This window comes from Biomphalaria glabrata, chromosome 14 (genome assembly GCF_947242115.1).
Source record: "Biomphalaria glabrata chromosome 14, xgBioGlab47.1, whole genome shotgun sequence".
NCBI lineage: Eukaryota > Metazoa > Mollusca > Gastropoda > Planorbidae > Biomphalaria > Biomphalaria glabrata.
In genome coordinates, this window is record NC_074724.1 from 16,820,741 (window position 1) to 16,843,308 (window position 22,568).

Consider the following 22,568-nt stretch of genomic DNA (forward strand, 5'->3'; position numbering starts at 1 on the left):
TTTACTTTTGAATTGGGGTGGCCACATACATGCCCAACGTATGTATTGTTTAGTTGTTGTTTTTTTTTTCTTTTAAGTCAACGCGGATTAAAAGTATCCCATTTAGTATTGTACAGGTCAAAATTTTAGCATATCTATACAATTAGTGGGAAAATAATATTAGATTTGAAAAGTAACATTGCAAAGAAAACATTGATAAGATATAATGAGACAAATTTAGGACTGATGTACAATTTTAATTACATGACCTAATTGAATTGTGGTAATGAGATTTGGTTAGAGTAGGCAGTTGTAAATATTATAGAACAATGAATAACAAAAAAGTGTCTATGCATTAAATGTGTAAAATAAGATTGCCAATTAATTAGCTTAAAAAAATTAAATAAATGCCTCTGCAATTTAGTTTCTACAAGGGCTATCCATATTCCTTCCCTTTGAAACATCTATTATTCATATTTTTAAAAGAAGAGTCAGACAGAGAAAGCGATTAGAAGACAATAAAGACATTGAGGAATGAAGAAAGATGGTCAACAGATCTTGCGTGGTGCCCCAGACTAAGGGATAGATGAAATTGAAGTTTGTGAACCATTCTTAAAATTAAATACGATAATTAGTCTTAGACCTGAACGTTTAAAGGTGGTGAACAAGTTAATATATAGTGGATAAATTAATCCTGTTACATCAATATATATATATATATATATATATATATATATATATATATATATATATATATATATATATATATATATATATATATATATAAATACATACACTAAGGTCCCTTGCACATCACATGGTTGCTGCCGTGTGGCGAAACAAAAAAAGGTACGACTTAAAGTGTGGAGACGGGTATGGGGACGTTAACATCGCGTTGCTACGGCGCGCTTAGAAACAGCCGTGTACATATATATATATTCTATGTATCTTACACGTTTGGAATATTCCTTCAGAATTAAAGATTTTTATATGCAGGGCCGTATTGGACTCGTTGGGCTAAGGGACTGAATGGATAGGATCACACTAGCCGGCTTTCAGTCGTACGGACACAAGATTCATCTACCCCCCCCCCCCCCAAAAAAAAAAAATACAAATGAGAACTAGATTCGAACTCTTTAATGCAGTCCGGTGTGAAACCTAGAGGTTACATTTACTTTTATCGATTCGGCTTCAACTCTGTAATGTGCAAGTGACCTTAGAGTTAGACTATTGTTTAGCACCTCAGTTCTATATTGAGAACAAGCCCATTTCAATCCCATGCAAACTTGAATAAGTTAGCTCACACACACACGCTCGTTCTTGCAGTTATTTCGTATTTATATATCGGTTTACTTTTTTTGTATGATGTTTTCATCTTTGGCGGACAAACTATAAATAGCTACTGGTAAAAAAAAATACTAAAAATAGCAATCTCATTGGTAATTAGGCGCAGCGAGCAATACTTGTGCAACGGGGAAAGGTACTTTATTGGCGCGCCTCTTCTTCCCATTTTCAATAAACATGAAATAGAAATATAGGCTCATATATCAAAAGTATTTAGTCATAAAATAATCTAAATAACCTTAGAATGTATTACCTAACTAAAATATTTACAATAATTTTAATTTTTGAAGCGCCTATATGCGTGTGGCTGAACACCCCCTTGAAGATGGCACCCTGAGCATCGTTCCCCCCTAGCTCTCTCCCCCCCCCTTCCTCAGTACGCCTCTGCAATAAGTTTCAGTTTAGCTTGCTTGACATTTTTTAATTTAGGCCTTTAATAGTGAGAATCTTCAATAGGGAGAGGTGGGAAAGGTGATTCATAGTAGTCTTCTCTTTGTTTACGCTTTGATTTTAAGATCCATTTGACGTTCTTTAATAAAAAAAAAAGGTCACTGTAGTCGAGTAAAAAAGAAGAAAAAGCAATAAGGGCAAATGTTGGGGAGATAAGATGTAACATAAAGAAACTGAAAAGAGGAATTTAATGAGAGATTTTTTTATAAATAGGTTAAAAAAAAGAGTTAAAATACACTATTACTAGCTAAATGCTAACAAGAAAAAAAAACATAAAATTACATTTCTGAAAAAGACAATAGCCTATATAAAATAAAATTAAATATAAAAACAAAAGAAACTTAACAAAAATATATAATAAAGTCAGGTGTCGAATACGTACTTTGGGACCGTCAGCTCGATTATAGATATTATTGTTTTATTATTTATTGATTTACAATCTAGATTTAATCTTTAACAGATTTACGTAAAATATAAGCAAAGCTTGGGTAATTCATCAATAAACTGTTATCTATATTGAACTTATCATTAGTCCACGTCAGACTACGACGGTTTTTGAAAATCGATAGAATATTTTCTACCCACCCCATTCATTTAAGTGGAAAAGTTAATGATGAGTGTGGCATTGAGTGAGCCCCCGATACCTCAGTTTCGAACAGAGGCGTTGCTATCAATGTGCTGAGGGGGGCCTCACATTTCCACCAACTTAACCTTTTGAATAGGTATTCCCGATTTATCGGTCTACGTGTAAAAAAATATCAAGTCTTTTGCGCAATTTAGTTGTGAGCTCTTTGCATTAGTCTGTAATAAAAATAACAAGAAAACAAAAGAAAACTATGTCCATGTTTATATATATATATATCTTAGGGTATCGAAATAAGCTGCAATACTAGGTAAAAATGTCCTTTAATAATCCGCTTTCTATCTATCTATTTCGTTTTAACAAACCTAATGTCAACTCACTCTGACTGCCTGTAAGATATCAAATAAATTCAAACTTTGCAAAAGTATACATTGGCGTAGACAATCAGTCAATTTATTACTAGTAATTTATATTATTTTGTATGATATCAACAAGGGAGGTTAATCCTTCAGTTTTCACTGATTTGGCTAATTTATCTTATCTTATATAATACAGACGTTACTTCAAAAAAGAAGATGATTACGTCCTACGCGTCATGCATTTAGTCATGCATATTGACCAATGACTTAAATTCTGCCAAGTCACTGGTTTTCCTGGCTAGCTCAGGCAACCCATTCCATGCTCTAATAGCACTAGGGAAGAAGGAGTATTTGTACAAATTTGTCCTAGCATATGGGACGAGGAATGTGCCTTTATCTTTGTGTCTTTCAGAGTATTTTATTAAATTTTGTTTTTGTATTTGAAGATTATGGTTCAGTGTTTTATGTATTATTGCTACTTTACTTTTGAGCCTTCTGTCCTGAAGGCTTTCTAAATTTAGTGATTTTACTAAAGGTGTTACTCTAGTCAAATGTGAATATTCGTTTGTTATGAATCGCACTGCTCTATTTTGTGTCTGTTCTAGTTTCTTAATGTTTTCTTGAGTTGAGGGGTCCCAAACAGAGGATGCATATTCTATTATTGGCCTAACCAAGGTTAAATAACATTTTAGTTTTATGTTCTTATTTGATTTATAGAAATTTCTTTTAATAAATCCTAATGCTTTGTTTGATTTTTTTGTAGTTTCATCAATATGTGGATTCCATGACAGTTTTTCATTTATTATAACACCTAGGTATTTTGCGTTTTTAGTCTGTGTTACTGGTTTGCCATGAATAAGATAAGTGGAATTAATTTGTTTTAGTTTTTTTGTTACTCTTAACAACTGACATTTTTCTGGGTGGAAAGACATGCTCCAATTTGATTCCCATTTCTGTAATTCATCTAATTCTCTTTGTAAAATATCTGTGTCTTGTGTTGTTTTTATTGTTCTATATATTATGCAATCGTCTGCAAATAATCTGACTTTTGTTCCTGAAGTAATGCAATTTGGTAAATCATTTATGTAAATTAAAAATAGTAGTGGACCCAAGACTGTTCCTTGAGGTACACCTGAGTTTACTGTTATCGGTGTTGATTTAGAGCCATTTATTATTACAGTTTGTTCTCTCCCTATCAGAAAGTCTTTAATCCACTGATGCAGTGGACCATTAATGCCGAAATATTTTAATTTTTTAAGCAAACTATGGTGGTGAACTTTGTCAAAAGCCTTAGAAAAATCTAGTAAGATAGCATCTATTTGTTCACTATTATCTAAACCTTTTGAAAAATCATCAATTAGTCCTATTAGTTGTGTTTCACATGATCTATATTTCCTAAAGCCATGTTGGTATGGTGTGAGGACATTATGTTTGTCTAAGTGGTTTATGATGTTGCTACATATTATGTGTTCTAGGATTTTACATGTGATGCTGGTAAGTGATACTGGTCTGTAGTTTCCTGGGTCAGATTTTTTTCCTTTTTTAAATAGGGGGGTGACATTAGCTTCTTTCCAGTCCTTTGGTACTCTGCCCTGGTTAAGTGAAGCCTGAAAGAGTATTTTGAACACTGGGGCTACCTCATTACTTAGTTCTTTGATTAATCTAGCTGGAATACCATCAGGTCCAGAAGCTTTATTTGGTTTGGTGTTGGCTAATAGTTTTTGAATTCCATTTTCTTGTACTACTATATCTTCTATGTTGTCTACTTGGTTCAAATTCAGTAATATGTCTTTGTCTCCTGGGGCTGAGAATGCTGATGCAAAGTATTTGTTTAGAATGTTTGCTTTAGTTTCATTATCATTATGTATTATGTTATGTTCATCTTTTAATGGCGCTACGCCTGTTGTTTCCATTTTCTTAGACTTAATGTATGACCATAGGTTTTTGTTGTTGTCTTTAGATATTACATTGTTTATGTATTCACTCTGCAGCTGTCTGCTTACTTTTTGGGTTAAGTTAATTTAATAGGGTTTAGCCCCCTTAAATAATTGTTAACGCTATTTTCCCCACACACATTATCCGATCAAGTCGATACTTTAAGCAATTATTTATAGTACCTAACTAAACATGAATGAATGAACATTCAACTGTTATATAATTAATTATTGGTATTTATTATTTCGTTTGTTATCCAATAAGGGAAATAACTGCTACATAATTGATAGATTTAGTTTTAAGGGAGGAAATATTGCCTGAGATATTTTTTGTTAAAAATTTTTTTTTGTATTTTGCTTGTTTTTTTGTTTTTTTTTAGTTCCTTTTAAAAACTGGATTTGCGATACGCAGACAATAAAAAAAATGAATTGTTTATGTGGCTAAGAGTAGAAAGAAAATGTTATTGACCAACAAAGAGACGAGCTGTTTTCAGAGAAAGCAACAATTGTTCCCCTTACGATCTTTGTATGCCGGAAAATCTAAATACGATTTAGTAAACGCCTCCTCCAAGATTCTAGTAACTACACTTCGTAATATTTGTAGATAATTCTAACACCAAACTTTGAAGTTTGTGACACCCCCACATTTCATCCTCATTACTTTTATTATTGAACAAGACTACTCTTCTGTTACATTCCTCAAAAAAATCTCTAAACCTTCCTTCTTGTTTACAACACCACTCAACAACGTAATTCTCATTCAGATGGTCCAAAAGGAAATTATCCCCAAGTGTAAGGACGAGTATGCCATTTTTCTTTAATACATCATTTCCAAGTGCCCCTTTTAAGATTTCAAATGTATTTACATCTTCTGCCGTAAACTTGCTACCGTAACGAAGGACAAACAAAATGGCGTCAAATCCATTCGGGACAAGCTGCAAGGATTCATCAAAACGTTGAAATAGTTCTTGTAATTTTTTCGAATCATTACTTACTGCTGGGTCAACGCTAGGCCCATCTACAACAGTCATTTCTATGTTACCGTACATAACTGACTCTTTCTCTACTATACAGGGTGAGATATCTGTACTTGAGCTTGTTTTAAAGACTTCGCGACCTAGTATGGTGTTGCCAGTTGAGCTCTTTCCAGTTCCCACTTTCCCAGTCAAAAGGACACTGCAACTCTTGGTTTCAATAAGCTCCTCTTGTGTTTCTAGTACAAATAGATAACAGAGCAAACCTTTAAGTACATATATAAGAAATATACTTGTGAATGCTAAACCTTAATACAATGTATATTTTATTAAAAGAAAAAAAAATATATGTACACAAATACTTATATTAAATAAAATGCGTGCCAACCATAAGTCATTGGGTAGTTCATTTTAAATTTTCCGCTCAGCTGTGACGATAACGTTCAGCTCATCCAATACCTAATAGTTTCCTGCCAACACTGAAAAAATATACTATTATCCTCGCCGTTTCAGCCCTGACAAAGTAGTACAGCTTTTTTTTTTAAACCATGTTTTTATTTTTTTTTTAAATTAGAAACCCTTTTAGCGGAAAATCATGCTGAGATTACTCTCTTAGAGAAGTGAGTTTTAAGGTCACCTTGTACCCGTACAAGGACAGACCAGTTGTCACACACGGACCAGATGTCTCTCTCATATTCTATTTCCAATCGCCTTTCATGCAAGACGCGATAATGGTAAGGAATATGGTTTATTATCTCATAATCGCAGTGACGACCTCGTGTGTCGAAGTTTTCTAGAAATTGTCAGAAGTAAGTACCAATGAGACAGTGACCCACTCAGAATTGGGCAAGAACGGCCTGCTCCGCACGATTAAGTTTCCGCCCCTCATCCGGTCTACTCATCAACCTCCACAGCTCACGACTCATGTTTTTGTAAAGCGTTTTCAATACGTTTCTTCTCTAGATGGCTTGATATTCTATAGTTTAAGTTACAGCACTACTCAACCACTGAATAGAAGACCCACAGAACGACTAAGTTAAAAAACAAAAAGAAATACCGAAGGTTAAGCCGCAAGACAACTACGACCTAGTTTAAAAACTCCCCTTTCATATCTTACATTACCTAAGCAGATGATGTGAGGGTCATCTGTTTCTATGGCCGACGGTTAACGAATACAACGACCTTTACTTGTTTGTAAAATGTTTTATGTATCGGATGTTCCTTCAGAGTTAAAGATAATTACTTCCTAGTCCAAACCTCCCGTAGGACGACGGGGGCTGGGAGCGGGCAGGGTTTGAACCCGGGACCATCGATAAATCCGAACGACAGTCCAGCGTGCAAACCGCACGACCAAGCAGTTATCCAAATTAATGTCAGGTATTTATTAGAATTAGGTGGACTCAGGAGCGTCCTTAGAATTCCAAAATTCTCAATTGCTTTTTTTTTTAACACTCGGCCCCCACGATATATACTATAATGGAATTTTAACCCTAATAATATATATAATATATATAGGTCTTTTTTAGGATGTTGTGATTTGCTCCCCCAATCTGTGCCAGCTAATTTTTTTTCATACGAGATAGTCTCTGGATGCCTTTATTCTGTTTTATCTCTTTGGTTTTTCCTGGATCATAGGTGACTCCAAGAACTGTATTACTGTCATTTTGTTTCTAAAGCTTCCTTTTTTATGTTAATTTGTTGTTTATTGTTTTGTTAACAGTGAGAAAAAACATGTTGTAGAATGGATACAAGCACATAAAGAACTAGAAATAAATGAGAAGGTAGACACACTTGCCAAGAGTGGGAGAACAAACTCACAAGTAAACTCTGCACTCTACCCAGAAGAAATAAAGAAACTAATCTATATATGTAATTCTCTTCTTTCCTCAAAAGTTTAATCGATTAGTAAGGAGTAAAGGAAAGATCACTCTCTAATTTTTCTGTGTTACGGTCGTAGCCGAGCGTGGTGTGAATGAAAATGGTGCGAATTGGGATATTGAATGGAAGTGGGATTAAAAAGGTGGAAGCCGGAAGGGATGGATATGGAGAGAGTTGGAAAATAGGGTGTTTACGTAATTTGTGATCATATTAAAGTATATTTAGATTAACACTGCGGTGACATAGGTTGCAGTGGCGTAAGGCCGGCCCTGTAAAATCGCGGCGTATGCTACGCCGCCGGTCGACTAGTAGTAAATAAAATAAATGGGAAATGGACAAGCTCTATCCAAATCACAAGAAAGATGATGCGTATTAAAAGCTATCCCGACAATATCAACGTCTAATCTTTTGACTCAGAACCAGACACAACAAAAATAAGACAACTTATGTACCAGAATGCATGAATAGGTTAACAAAATGAGTGTTGGTAGGGTTTTATTTATTTACACGTCTGCAATTTATAAAACAAGAATATAAAAAAACGTACATTGATCAGGTTATTTTATTACATGTGATTTCTTCCCTTTTAATTGAGTGTTTATTTTTTCGTTTAAACTTAATACTTTTATTTCTGTAGGAGTGAAATGCTAATTTTTTCTTGTTGTAGCCGTTTTTAGATGTAATAGCACCACAGAAATTACATTTTTTACTTACCATTATTAATAATTAATTTAGTTCATTCTTATACTCCTCTTAGAAATAAAAGAACTAAATCTATACGGATTATTTTCTAAAACATACTAACTAGATAGATCGTTACCCGTAGGTCACAGATACAGATGACCTTAATACCATCTGCCCTATAGACCACAAGGTCTGAAAGGGAAGCTTACTTTTAATAAATGGGCAACATTAAATTAAATGCTTCTATTAATTACACTGATTAATAATTTTAATTTAGGTTTAAAATATGTAACAACTATAATACTTACTCTTGTCCAGAAATATATCATTTTCAGAGTTGAAATCCTGGATAGAGTATCAACAAATAATAAATATACTTCAAATTTTCGATGTTTTCAGATTTGCAATATTCATTGAAAAAAGACAGAAATGGAGAAAGATGGTCGACAAATCTTGTGTGGTGCCCAAACGGTCCTACAGACTATGGGATAGGTGAAGTTGAAGGAGATAATGGAACTGGTATACTATGATGACTTTACTTTTTTATTTTTCTGAATCTGCTACTTAGCGTTATTCGCTAATTGACAGACTATCTGCTGCATGTCAGAAGGTTAGCTAAAATATAAATCACAGCAAAACAAAATACTAGCTCAAAATACAAGTTTGGCACCTTGAATGATAATTGACAGCCACCCCCTGAAAATATTTAACCATTCCTGTTACTTTGGCTTGACAATTTGATGCGCTTCTTGGTCAGGACACCCGTCGAAAGAAAAGCTAAGTGAATGGACACCATGTCACGGCAGCAACCAAAAGTGCGGGACAATATTTTGATGACTAAGAATACTAAAGCCCTATTCTATCAGACCTCTGCTAGTGAAACATGGTCGACCTACTCTTGACAAGAAAATAATCTCAATAATTTCCAGCTTGGATGGCAGTAGAAAATAAGGTGGCATGATAAAATAACCAATGATAAAATAACCAATGATAAATCCAAGCAAAGGGCATGATGCCATGCCATGCGATTAATCATCGCTGGGCCACTGTTAGAAGCAACACACGACTTTGTTGGCATCTTAATGTCATAGGTCGAATATACCATGGTATCTAATTGGTTGCGAAGTGACACAGGATCATCTCATAGAAATGGGATATTATCATCATCATCATTCCTTTGAGTTGCCCATGGAACATAGGGCCTCAACAAAAACACGCCACTCTCCACGGGGAAAGGGGAGTACGAGGATAGATACCAAGAGGAGTTGAGGCTGCTGAGGGAAGTTGGGATCAGTGGTAGATTAGACTACGGAAAGAATTCTGATTTAGTCTCCCTTAAGATCCAGATAGAGCCAGTATCAAGTCGAAGTTGCTATGTTTTAGTGATTTTTTTTTATTTTCTAAGAATAAATTTTGCATTCGTAGTAAAAGCTTATGTGTTGACAGTTAAATCTATGTTCTTCAATTGTGTTTGATTATATATGCCATTGACAAAATAGGTAACTCACAATACATATTTTAAAAATAACTTTGAACTTACCGTAGTTGTAACATTTTTTCCTTTTCCCTTTCTGAAATTATAAATATAAAAAAAGGCTCAAATATTTTTTTATTAAAATGTTCATATACGTTATCACAGCTGTTAAATATTAAAGTATTTAAAAAAAAAAAGAAAACTAAAATAGATATTTCGCGGACAATGACTTGCTTGCATGAGATGTGAGAAATAGGAATGTTCCAACAATTTGGCGCAGCCATACTCTCACTCTTAATCTTCGCACTCACGACATTGCCGTCGAGTCAAAGAAAATCAAAATCGAATACACCCAGTATGAAACATTAATTTATTGCAATTATTCCTTGGACTATTAAAACTATAAAACGCCGTGCGCAATTGAAATAATAACAGGTATCCTGGCTTTCGTTTGCTAAGATAAGTCTTTTTTGCAGATATAAAGACCATTACATTCTAACGCAAGTCTTCCGCAAAGGCAAACTAACATGCGGCATTGGAACCCACTCAAAATAAGAGAATAAACAGAATTGTCCCCCTTGGAAATTAAAGTTATTTAGTTAAACAAGTGTTATCTAGATCTAGTTTTTTTTTTTTTTTTTTTTTTAGGGCGTCTTCTACGCCTAGAAGCTGAGAGGACACTCATGATCATTAAGTCGTCTTGTTGTTCTATAGCCTAATCACCACTGTAACAGGCCCATCCTACTAAAGCCTAGTGTGCGGCCGATCATCTTCTAATTCATAAGAAATTCATAAGAAATTAAATTCGCTTATTCTCTCTCTATATATAGATATATATGTGTGTGTGTATGTGTGTGTGTGCGTGTGTTTAAGCCTAAATCACAAATACAATTTTTAATCTATAATTAAGGAGCCAATATATGTAGCAGCTGTGGAACTCTATTTTAAAATTACATCGAAGAGATATACTTTAAAGTACATTGATTAAAAAAAAAAAAAAACCTACTTCAAAATTTTTTTCCAAAGGCAATACAATATAAGACTCCCAGATAAAATGAACATTATAGCCATGGCTACGTCAATCATTACTGACGTATCATTACTGGAAGGCATCTCAGTATCTGCAATGAAATAGTTTTCTCATGTTTAGCTACAAGATAATTATGCGTTTCTTAACTCTCTCAAAACTGCGGTGATAGGCCACTGTTATTTCAAGCCCATTGATAACTTGGTGAAACTGATGTCGCGGTGGTGATTCGCGTAGAGAAGATGGTTCAAACCGGCACATTCTCATTGCACACAGAAAATATAAATATTTTTAGAATAATTCGACTCTTATTACAATGATTGTGAATAACCCGCGGGTTATGCAATTTCAAATAAAGACAGAGCAACTGTGCGGGGTATACAGGGTTTACATAATTTATTTTACTCATAAACATTACGGAAACTAAGTTCGCTATATGGTTGAGAAATGTACACTGAAAGGCTTTAAGAACATCTCAGTGTAAACCTCTGTCCACGATCAACAGATAACAATGTCAATGACATTCTGTCCAAACAACAAACTACAGATAAGACGGTGTTTCACACAGAAAGTTGATATAAGTTTTATAATAACACACTAAATTACTTTTCAAAAATACAATAAGCCTTACTAAGGGGAAGGAGCTTTACATTTACAGACATATCTCTCATATGTAAACATTTTGATTGAACTGAAAACAATTTTTTAGAGAAGAAATAGCGAAACTTGTGCCCAATTGTATTGTTAGAGTACACTAGGTTTTAAAGAAATAAAACCATTTTTTTTCCTTTACTCATTTAGGGCCATATTTATTTGAACTAAGGCCTCCTATTATCTAAGGTCGGCCCTGGATAGTTTAAAGTGTTTGAGCCTCAATAGAAGATACTGGTACATTGATATTTAAACATACCTTTTGAAAAGAGAGAACACGTGATAGTTCTTTGGTCACCATGACAAACACGAAACCTTAAAGTTACAGTTCGTTCAGTGTTGTTAGACGCAAGTGTTAAGTCGATCAATGTCTCTATGTTTTCCTTTAGTTTGGTGACATTGTCTCCGTCTAGAACATGGCATTCGTATGATATATTTGATGGCGAACTGACGCTGTAAAAAATCACAATGGTATCGTTGTTAATCTCTATGTTACAGTCTGTCAAGTTTATATATTTCTTGTTGATCCATACATTGTAAGTGATATTATCTGTGAACAGACATTTTAAACAAACAAAATATAAAAAGTCCTTTTAAAAAAAAACAAATCTTATACATGGGGAAAATGTGCAATTACTACTATATCTCTCAATAATGTAAAATGTATTTCCCTTGTTTGATATAAAACAAAATATTTAATTACCAAGGTGGCTTAAACCTCTAGACCACACATACCACATAGTTATGGTATCCATTACAAGTTTTGTGGGAGCATAGCACGCAATAATGTGAACTTTTTATTTTTATCTGGACATAAATGTATGTAGTAAACTTTATCCTATTCTTGCAGACTATGAGATGCTTCCTTGGTATTTAAAGAGCGGTGTTACTCTCTTTTCATGGAGATATTATTTTTCTTTTCCAGATAAGAGAATAATTTCTTCTGTTTGCAGTCTTATTTCTCCAAAAGTTGTACATTGCACAAAGTCCCAAGACTTGAAGTTTGTTGTAAACCATTATCTGAGCAACTTGTGCACATCTACCCGGTTCTAGTAAAGTACGAGGACATTCCATGTTCCCAAGTTAAATGCTGCCTTCTGAATAAGGAAGTGTTTCTTTTTCATTGGTTTAAGTAGAGTGGTCAGCCTTACAGTATAAGTTCGACTTGCATAACTGTATAAGCCTACTTTGTGAAGCTCTACTCTCGCCTCCAACAATGTTTAGTATTTGTGTTTTAACTATGGTTTCGATGGCACTGTTTTTTTTACATGGAATGGCTTTTAGCCTAAGTCCTAGGAGAGGGTGATGCACTTTTTATCTTGCACCTTTTAAAAAAGAAATTTCTGGCTTGGTAGTACCTCCCAGTTATGATTGGTTCCTGCCGCTGTAGCTCTAAAGGTCATTGATGCACGCAAGCTGTCACACCGCGACTCAGTAAGTGCATCAGGTGAGAGTTAAATAAAATAAATAAATACATAATAAATCAACTAACAAAATGAGCGCCTAAAGGCAGCATGGTTAAACCTTCTCCCAGATACCCCCTCCCCTCACTGGTTTATAAATGAGATTAGACTATAGCGTTCTGAGCATGCTATAAGCATGAACGTAGCGGTATATAAAAGCTTTTATTTATTTATATTTTCAAAACAGCTGAAAATCTATAGGCCGAAATATTAATTTTTTTATGATTCGTCATGGGGCTACAAATCTTTTTCACAAAAATCATAAACTGGTGTAAGAAAATATTGAAAAGGTTAAGTAAAATGGATGGTAAGGGATGTAGTTTGGACTGTTGCCTCGATGTTCCTGGGTTTGAATCCTGGCCACCGCTATCCTTCGACATCCAGTGGAATGTTTGGACTAGGATGTACTAATCTTTAATTTAAAAGGAACATACGAAGCAAACAAAAATGCCTTACCTGAGCTACAATGTGTTGGTAATTGAATTCTATTGCTGACATGTTTACCAGCATCAAAGACAATTGCCCAGGCTCTAACGAATGCATTGCTGTATTTCGAACGAAGAGTTTGGTTGAACACGAAGTTTATCTTCCTGGAATCATTGGTGAGCTGCACATAACAAGGTTCTCTGGAGTCATTGAACAATTTCTCTTCCAAAGATACAGAACACAACTGAATAGATAAAAAAGTTTGTGTTAACAAATCATGCCTAGGGGGCAATTCGTACTAAAATTCTGCACTATATCAATAGCAAAAGCTATTAATTAATTATAGCTAATAATAACTATAACATTCTTATGTAGTTGAATGGAAATTAAATACTACATATTAGAAAATATGTGAGGGACATGGCCTTAGGTTGTACAAAGTAAGTTTTAAATACCCGGTACATGTCTAGCTCATGTAAACAGAGGGAGGAGTAAATAAAGACATAAGCAAATATATTTTTGTCATGCCTCACAGTTTGCATCTGACTGACTGCTACATGTCTCTGCGACGACTAATGGTTAAAGGAAGACAACACTGTACACAAAATTACAAACACGAAGCAAAATCAAACAAATGAACTTGCGTCAATATAGCCTGAAGACAAATCTCCATTCATTATTTCAAATCCGATGACAGATAGGGGTGCATTCCCGGAAACATAAACTTCAGCTTGTAGGAAAAAACGTGGGGAATTTAAACCATAGCATTTGCAGAGATTTGTCATGTGATTCTCAAAAAGCTTGACGCGTATCTCAGATGACACACCTGAAAACAGAAGTTCGTTTCATTATTTTTATAACAATATACTTTCTATAAAAAATCTAAGTTATGTATCTATCTATCTATCTATCTTATACTAAAAAGTAGAATGTAAGGCGTATGTATGTATGTATGTATGTGTGTATGTATGTATGTGTGTGTGTTACGAATAGAAATCAAAACCGTTTGACCAATCTTGATAAAACTTGTCATAAATGTTCCTTGGGTGCTAACTGGGACCGTAGTGTATGCGTAGTAGCCCTAAAACAAACTTAAGACCTTAAAAAATGTTGACCAACTCTATGAAAGGATTATAAGTTGAGCGATATGGGCCGTGTTTACCTTGTTTACATGAGAGAAGATCCAATAAAATCTTTACATCAACTGCCCTATAGACCACAAGATCTGAAAGGGGAACTTTACAGTATTATGTTTTTATGTTGTGGGTTTGTTGTCACAGCTAGAAACATTAACGTGTACTTCTTACCGGTGAAAACAACCAAGACGAAGAATAAAGCCATCCCCATCCTTGAGCTGGTTCGGTAAATCTTACAGCAAGCTTGTTTCACTGTACATTGTTAATCGAAACATGGAAAATATTAATATATAGGTAAGACCTGGTAAGAATATGTTTAATTAGGTTTTATATCAACTATCTATGTATCTATTTACATATCAATCAATCGAATAACCTATTTATCTATCAATGTACATGCATGTATGTATGTATGTATGTATGTATGTATGTATGTATGTATGTATTTGTTTATGTGTGTGTATGTATGTATGTATGTATGCATGTATTTGTTTATGTGTGTGTATGTATGTATGTATGTATGTGAGTGTTTGTGTATGTATGTATTTATGTATCTATGTATGTATGCATGTATGTATGCATGTATGTATTTATGTATGTATGTATGTGTGTATGTATTTTGGGTTTAGTCCCATGAAATAATTGCTACCACCATATCTACCTCACGCATTCTATGATCAAGTTGATACTTTAAAGTAGTAAACCCATTCCATTTTCTAATAGCACTAGTGAAGAAGGAGCATTTTTACTAATTTGTCCCATCTTATGGAACGAGAAATTTGTTTTTATCTTTAATTATATTATGTTTTTGTATTTGAAGGTAATGGTTCAGTGTTTTAAGTGTAATTGTCTGTTCAAGCTTCTTAATGTTTTTTGAGTTAAGGATTCGTGTTTTCTCATATTGCTTATACTTGATTTCTCCTTGGCTTGATAGACTTCGGCCCAAAATAATGCTAAATATTATATGCTTATGAAATATAAAAGAAATCGCATTGTTACATTATGATTGACGTACCGTGTTAGTTAAATATAAATTTATATTTGTAACTCAATATAAATAGACATAATTTTTATTTTTTCTGAAAGAAAAAGTCATATAACAACTCTATGATTATAGTAGGCCTAACCTTTTTTCTAGACAGAAATAATATGTTGAATTATGCAAAATATGTAAATAACAGATGGGGCTGCGCAGCCACGGCAATTACTGCATTCCTCACTAATCTTCGGACTCGAAGAAAAGCCTTATTATTATTATTATTATTATACAGGAAAATAATGTCTATGTGTTTTTATTTGTAATTTGTTTGAAATTCTCAGTGACAAGATTATAAAGAGAGGTTGGTTTTTGTTTTCGCAAATTTAGAGAAGACACACTGTGTGTAAATCCACCTCCTCTAATTGCTTAGAAATGAGTGTAAATTAGGGCTTAACGTTGAACAGTAGATCTATAATTATATCCAATGTTAAATAGTAGATCTACTCAGTCTGAGCCTTACTTTTCTATATTTTTTCCACATTTATATGGAATAATCTAGATATTAGATGTATCAATAAACTTTATTCAAATAGATATAGTGACATTTTCTAGTCTTATATTTTTCTAGATTAGATCTGAAATGTAGATATACTTAATGGCATTGTCTTCGATTCCAGAAGATTAATGATGAGTGCAGTGTTTACTATTTATTTGAATGTAATATATAAGATAAGATAATATTTCACGAATCAAATGTGACATGATCTGAAATGTAGATATACTTAATGGCATTGTCTTCGATTCCAGAACATTAATGATGATTGCAGTGTTTACTATTTATTTGAATGTAATATATAAGATAAGATAATATTTCACGAACCTATTGCGACTTGACGGCCTTTGTGGAAATTAAATATGTAGATTCTAAAATTCTAGAACAGTGGTTCCCAAACTTTTTTTTTGTTTTGTAGACCCTTTGCCATGTTTTCTGGTTTTCGGTAGACCCCTAGCTTGACTTGCAATATTTTTTTGCAAATTCGTCGATATATTTTTAAAACTATTTTAACTGTAGTGTTAAAGAGTGTAAATATAATTTAAAGTTACAAAAAATAATAAAATTCAAATTGAAACCAATTAAAAAAAACAATTAATATGTATTGCAGGAATCACCAAACACATTAGAAATGTTTTTCAGTATTTCTATCCATTGCTACGGATATTTTGTTTTATATAGGAATTAGTTGTTCTATAGAGTAGACCCTCAAACATTAAATATTTATAAATTCATTAAAGTAAGTATCATTATAAAAGTTTTCACAAAGAGTAGTCTCCATTGTATCTTTTGATCTTTCACGTCTGGCTCAAATATATGTTCCGCGGAAATATTTTCACTAACAGGAGAAGGGGCTAAAGTGAGAAACTGGTGCCTAAACCAGTATGCTTCAAGCATGAAGAGCTCATTAGAGTCTTGGCTTGCCACCCACCTAGTTGATTGAAAACTGAATTTAAACCTCTGCAGCCTTGCAACTTAATCCAAACATGGAAAAAGCTTCGAAGGCTAACCCTCAGGAAAAATATTGAGCCGGCAACCCTTATGCAGTTTGCAGCACACAAGTCTACACTCTGACAAAGCCAGTGACGCCGCTGATCCCAAACTGTATAAATGTCTTTTGCAAAGAATTACGAGGATCAACGCAAGATTCAGGGGAGGGGAGGTAAAGATGATTCTCCGCTCATTGCTTCCTTCCATCACCAAGCCCTTATGTTGACTGGTGAGTTTTTTAAATTGATGATTACACAATTTGCGTAATCGCAAATCGCCCGCTGCTTGTGGAAAAGGGAGGGGGTCGTACTTTTAAAAGGGGATGGGGGGCACACACTCCCACTTAAAGGAGATCACAGGTAGATGTACACTTGGTCGTAAAAGTTACGTAGTGAATTTTAAGGATACACATTGGGGTCAAGCGGTCTCGAGTGTATTGTAAACAATGGCAAAAAAAAAAAAAGAACATCTAGTGAAGTTGCATGCATATAAATGTTAGCCTTGTACAAATGTTACTATTTAATGCTTTACAACTAAAGGCAACTTGTCTCACCACACAGCCCTTACCTAAATAAATCAAAATATAGAACAAATACCTATATTTATTTTCAGATACACCCTGACAGAACCTGCGACGCCGCTGACGCCAAACTATAATGGCACTTGTCGTTCCTTTGGATACATCAACTGCGAGGAGAGGAGGGAACTGGTGTGTTGGCGCTCGGCGTTCCAGTACCACCTCATCGTGGTCGCCGGGTGAACACTCCTGCTCTTATAGGAGTGGCCAAGGGTACTGATTGCTTGCCGCTGATGAATGAGCAACAGGGAAGTGTAAAAAGAAATCAAAGGGGTTATGTCCAGCCCCCCCCCCCTGTGGGGCCCCGGAGCAACGGTGAGTAAGAGACCTAACAGGATCTCCGAAAAGCGGATAGCGCTGGACACCAACTCGAGGGTTGGTCGGGTTCTCCTGGAACTCGGCTGATTCGCGGGTCTCTCTTTGGGCAAAGACTGGACTGACTGGCGCGGCCTTAGCGGGCTGCGTCGGGCGGACTGGTTGGCGTCCACGAGCTAGGCTCTATCTAGCCCGTCCCCTGTGAGGTAGTAGAGGAACGCGCTTCCCAATAAGCAGTTTCGATACTGGGGATATCGAGCAATCCTCACACAACCACTCCTCCTGTAAGCGAGCTCTTGCCATACGGAGGTGGTGACCAGTGGTGCGGACTTCCCGCACCCTAAAGACCCGGACCCTCTTGCAGGCCCTGCGTACACTACTTTCTAATCGGCAGTAACTAAGGCCGCCAACGGTCTTCGACTTCTATGCAAACATGAATAATACACATCAAACCAGAAAACCCGGGTACGAGCAGACCCGAACAGGTTCCGTCGCGCAGGTAGTGGGCGGCAGGCCCGACAACGAAAAATCCTCTACTACTCGTTCCGATCCGGCGGAACCTGTCGAACCACGACAAATTAGCGAAGGTTACATATGTAAGAAACGGCATGACACTTTCACAAAATCCTGGCCCTCAAAACGGGCGTACCGACGCCATCTCGCTTGATATATTCAAAGCTGTTAGAAAACTTACGGTCATTAATTGTTACAATCCGCCAAAACATGAACTTGCCATTAACCTCGGCAATAAGAACATTCTAACTAAAACTATTCGCTGGGGACCTCAATGCCATGTCTCCTGCATGGGGTATGACGCAACCGACTCCTCAGGCCAAAAAGTCCAAGAAATCCTCAACACTACGAACTTATTCTGCCTACAGAATAAACATAGTCCGCCAACCCTCCTACACACTGGCAACGGGTCTCTGTCGAGACCCGATTTAACTCTTATCTCCGCAGACCTAGAGGGGAAAACCACAATTATTGTGCTTGAGGATGTTTGAAGCGATCATAGACCCATAGAAATTACTATTGTCCTCTCAGAGGCCAGGGGTGTAGCCACAAAACGGCCCAAAAATGGAGCTACACCAAGGCTGACTGGCCAGCGTACGGGGCGGCTGTCGACTCCGCCCTGTCGTGTATCGCGGTGGAGGAAGAAACAGTCGATACTAAATACGGCGAAATCACTGCAGCGATTTTGGGTGCGGCTAGGAAGTATATCCCGCGGACCTATCCGGCATACGGCATAGACCAGCCTGGTCCCGAGAATTAGATCGAATAGTCAGGGCCAGGAAACGGGCGAGGCGCAGAGCACCAAGGAAGGGGACCCCCGAATGCCGCAGGGAGTTCAACGCATTATGCCGGAAGGCCAGCGAGGTGGCCCAACGTGTACGGGAGGACCACTGGAGGGATGCCTGTTCCGGGCTGGATCTTGGGGATACTTCTAAAGCCTGGCGTCTTCGTAATCTTGAGGCCAAAGATTCGGTGCGTTTATCTCATTACCATGAGATGATCCATAGTCGCTTCACGACTGAACGAGGTCTTATACATATAGACCTATGTTTTATATTAAATATTTTTCGTAAGCCTCATTTAAAGAGAAATGACTTTTGTCATTTCTTTTACCAACAATTTGATATTTTTAATGAAACCTATAACATGTATTCTATTTTGTGCCGGTTCTAGTTTCTTCGTGTTTTCTTGAGTTTAGATCATTCGATATATCTCATTGCGATACAACCTCTTTCAAAATCAAACGTACAGCTTTACAAAGTAACATTTTGTCAACCAATAAAATAGGCCCAAATACGAAATGAAAATATCCACGCCGAGGGTCTGATATTTCTCACAGAGTCGCTCTTTAGGGGTGGAAAGAGGACGCATGAAAGAAAATCATATGTCAGTCAGCATATCGGCCAAAATATATGACTGTTATGACTCTGGCTCAGGGAATCGCGCACTGCTAAAGATGTCTCTGTAAATTTCCGACTGAATGTGTTTTTTGATTTCTTTTATTAATCTAATAAGCTACCCCACCTTTCCTTACACATACTAATAATTTTGATATTAAGTAGACCGGCAATTTAAGCACCGGCAAATTTGACACTTTTTGACAAGGTGGAAAATGAGGCAACTGGAAATTAGGCATTCCTTAATAGTGGCCTTATTTTTGAAGATAATTAAAAAAAAAATAAACATATATTTTATCTTAGGCTATGGGCTATTTGCGACATTATCAAAAAATAGCAACTATAACGATTTCTGACTGCATTTTTATGATACAAAAAAAAAAGAAAAAGAAAACTGACAAAACGGAATAATGACAATCATAAGAAGGCGAGAAAAAAAAAGATGACCCTCTTCGTTTAAGCCACCTCCCCCACCCCGACAATGCATGTGCTGCCTTTTATAAAATTCTCCGATTACTTAATGTACCATGACAGTGACGTTTTTATTCAGATTTACACAATTGTTTTGCACGTTGTGTTGGCCACATGACACCCTGCTCGTTAACCATTGGCCAAAACCAACAGATAACCTTAACATCATTTGCCCTACAAATCGCAAGATCTAAAAGGGGAACTTTACATTTCTTTTACTTGTATTTAAAAAAAACAAAAAACTAACTGGATAAAAACTGAGAGAAATTTAAAACAAAATATAAAAAAAAAACAATTCTTACCTTTCAAACCCTGGAGTCACTAAATTCGATTTAAATTTAGTAATAAAGTCTAAGTTTGAAAGTTTAATTAAATATGTGTCTTATTTTACATTCACCTAACACTAGTGTTTTTGACCCGGCTGTAGGTGTGTCGATGTTTGAAGGTTGTCTGAACCAAATAATATCGGAAATTTCTTAATGACTAATTCTATTTCAAGTTATCTTCAGGGCATGTTCGGACCTGTTCATTGATAAGATACATATATATATATATATATTAGGCCTAGTTAGTATAATTTATAAATAGTTTCATGGCTGTGAATTTCGTCAGTTTGTGTCTAGGGACCAAAAGAATAGTGACACTACATAAGTATATCAAGGTTACTATTTTTGCCTCATCTTTCAAAATACATAAATACATACATACTTCAAAAAGAAGTTGATTACGTTCTACGCGTGTTCCTAAGTCAATCTAGTCATTCATGTCAATCAATGGTTTAAATTCTGCCAAGTCATTAGTTATCTTGGCTGACTCAGGCAATCTATCCCATGCTTTAATAGCAATTAGAAACAAGGAGTATTTGTACAATGTTGTCCTGGCATATGAAACAAGGAACGTGCCTTTATCTTTGTGTCTGAGTTTTTATTAATTAGTTTTCCTTTTTTGTATTTGAAGATTATGGTTTAGTATTTTATGTATAATTGCTACCTTACTTTGAAATCTTTTTTTCACTGAAGGGTATTAATGTAATGTTTTTTTGTTACTCTAATCAAATGTGAATATTCGTTTGTTATGAATCTCACTGCTCTATTTTGTGTCTGTTCCAGTTTCAAATGTTTTCTTGAGTTGAGGGGTCCCAAACAGAGGATGCATATTCTATTAAAGCCAAACCAGGGTTCCATTGTTAGTTACTGAATATGTGTATATTTTGTATTTTTTTAAATTAAAAAAAAACTACATTAAATGAGGTTATCTAAATTTGATTATAAAAACACAAGAGCAAAATAGTGTGGCGTGATATTAGTAACATTTTTGCCTCGATGTTCTAGACCTATTATCTATGAATAGACTATCGAATTTTTCCCGATTTTGAGAAATAGCTGGGAGAGGATTTCCACTTTACCTTTGCAGACCACAGCAAACACATTTCAACTCGAGTCTTAAGTCGAGCATTCTTGATATGTAATCAAGTGGTTTGTATAGAGACCAATTATCATAGTAGTAATGTACGTAAGACCAATGATGAGGCAGCCTATAGTCTGGTGAACAAATAGATGCATATTATTAAGGCCTATTATGACGATTAGTCTTATTTTTAATCACTTCGCCACATCAGATAGAAAAGCTAACTCTGCTAAACATAAATAAAAAAAAAGAAAGAGTTACTCACTTTTTTTCCTTCTCTAATTGTAAAAAACAGTAAAAAGAAATACGAAAATGTGTTATGTTTTTGACCCCTGGTTTCGTTAATGTCTTTTGGAATCTTCAATATAGACGCCACACATAGGAACACACCTCTGTTAGCCGTATAGATTTTGATAATAAAGGGGTAGAAGATATTAATTTTGCACATCCTTGAGCTCATTAAACTTGTAAGTAGATTAAAGTGATAAAGACTAGACTCAGAGGCGTCTTTAGCATTACGGGCGTTGGAGGGAAGGAGGGGGGGGGGCTGAAGCGAATGTGAGCCGTAAGCGTAGCATATATACTCTACAGTCTACAGCATTACGTTAAAGGGCTCTTCCTCCTCTGTAGGCCCTATTATAATTACAAATAATAGTACCTTACGTAGGTACTGTACTATTGGCCGTTCGACTACGCTATGTATGTATTGTATGTGTTCTGATAGTAAAATTTTGCTTGAAAGATTAAAGAAACTACCGAGTCACAAAAATCTAGAATGTAATATATATATATAAATCTGTTCGCGTAGGGGCCCTTTCAGACTGGGCCTTGACCGTTTTCCCCAGTCGTAACACCCTGATCTAGTTAAAGATATAAGGGACAGAATCTGTAAGATTTTAGTGTAAAAATCAGTATTGACAAATCCAGCCAGGTCTTTTAGCGATTTTAAAGATAAAAGTAGAGTCTGGGATAAGCTCCCGCTTCTTGTATAAATGGAAGCGTCA

At 35.5% G+C, this 22,568-nt stretch overlaps 1 protein-coding gene across 1 annotated transcript; it reads right to left on the reverse strand.

The window, feature by feature from the left end:
• Nucleotides 1–4,365: 4,365 nt before the first annotated feature.
• On the reverse strand, nucleotides 4,366–20,601 carry LOC106068893 (uncharacterized). The gene is made up of 9 exons (XM_056011415.1): nucleotides 20,460–20,601; nucleotides 14,534–14,614; nucleotides 13,871–14,052; nucleotides 13,257–13,470; nucleotides 11,597–11,887; nucleotides 10,666–10,780; nucleotides 9,726–9,756; nucleotides 8,494–8,530; nucleotides 4,366–5,862 (listed from the first exon to the last, which is right to left on the reverse strand). Exons 2-9 carry the CDS (start codon nucleotides 14,571–14,573, stop codon nucleotides 5,225–5,227), a joined length of 1,548 nt encoding a protein of 515 aa, XP_055867390.1. The 5' UTR covers nucleotides 14,574–14,614; nucleotides 20,460–20,601; the 3' UTR covers nucleotides 4,366–5,224.
• Nucleotides 20,602–22,568: the final 1,967 nt, after the last annotated feature.

Excerpts from the sequence above, each read along its gene's own strand:
- LOC106068893 (XM_056011415.1), bottom strand. The coding sequence starts at position 14,573 with ATGGGGATGGCTTTATTCTTCGTCTTGGTTGTTTTCACCG. Across the intron at positions 13,471-13,870 it reads TGTCTTCAGGCTATATTGAC|TTGTGTTCTGTATCTTTGGA; the intron begins GCAAGTTCATTT and ends TTATCTATTCAG. Across the intron at positions 5,863-8,493 it reads TGATATATTTCTGGACAAGA|AAACACAAGAGGAGCTTATT; the intron begins GTAAGTATTATA and ends TATTTGTACTAG.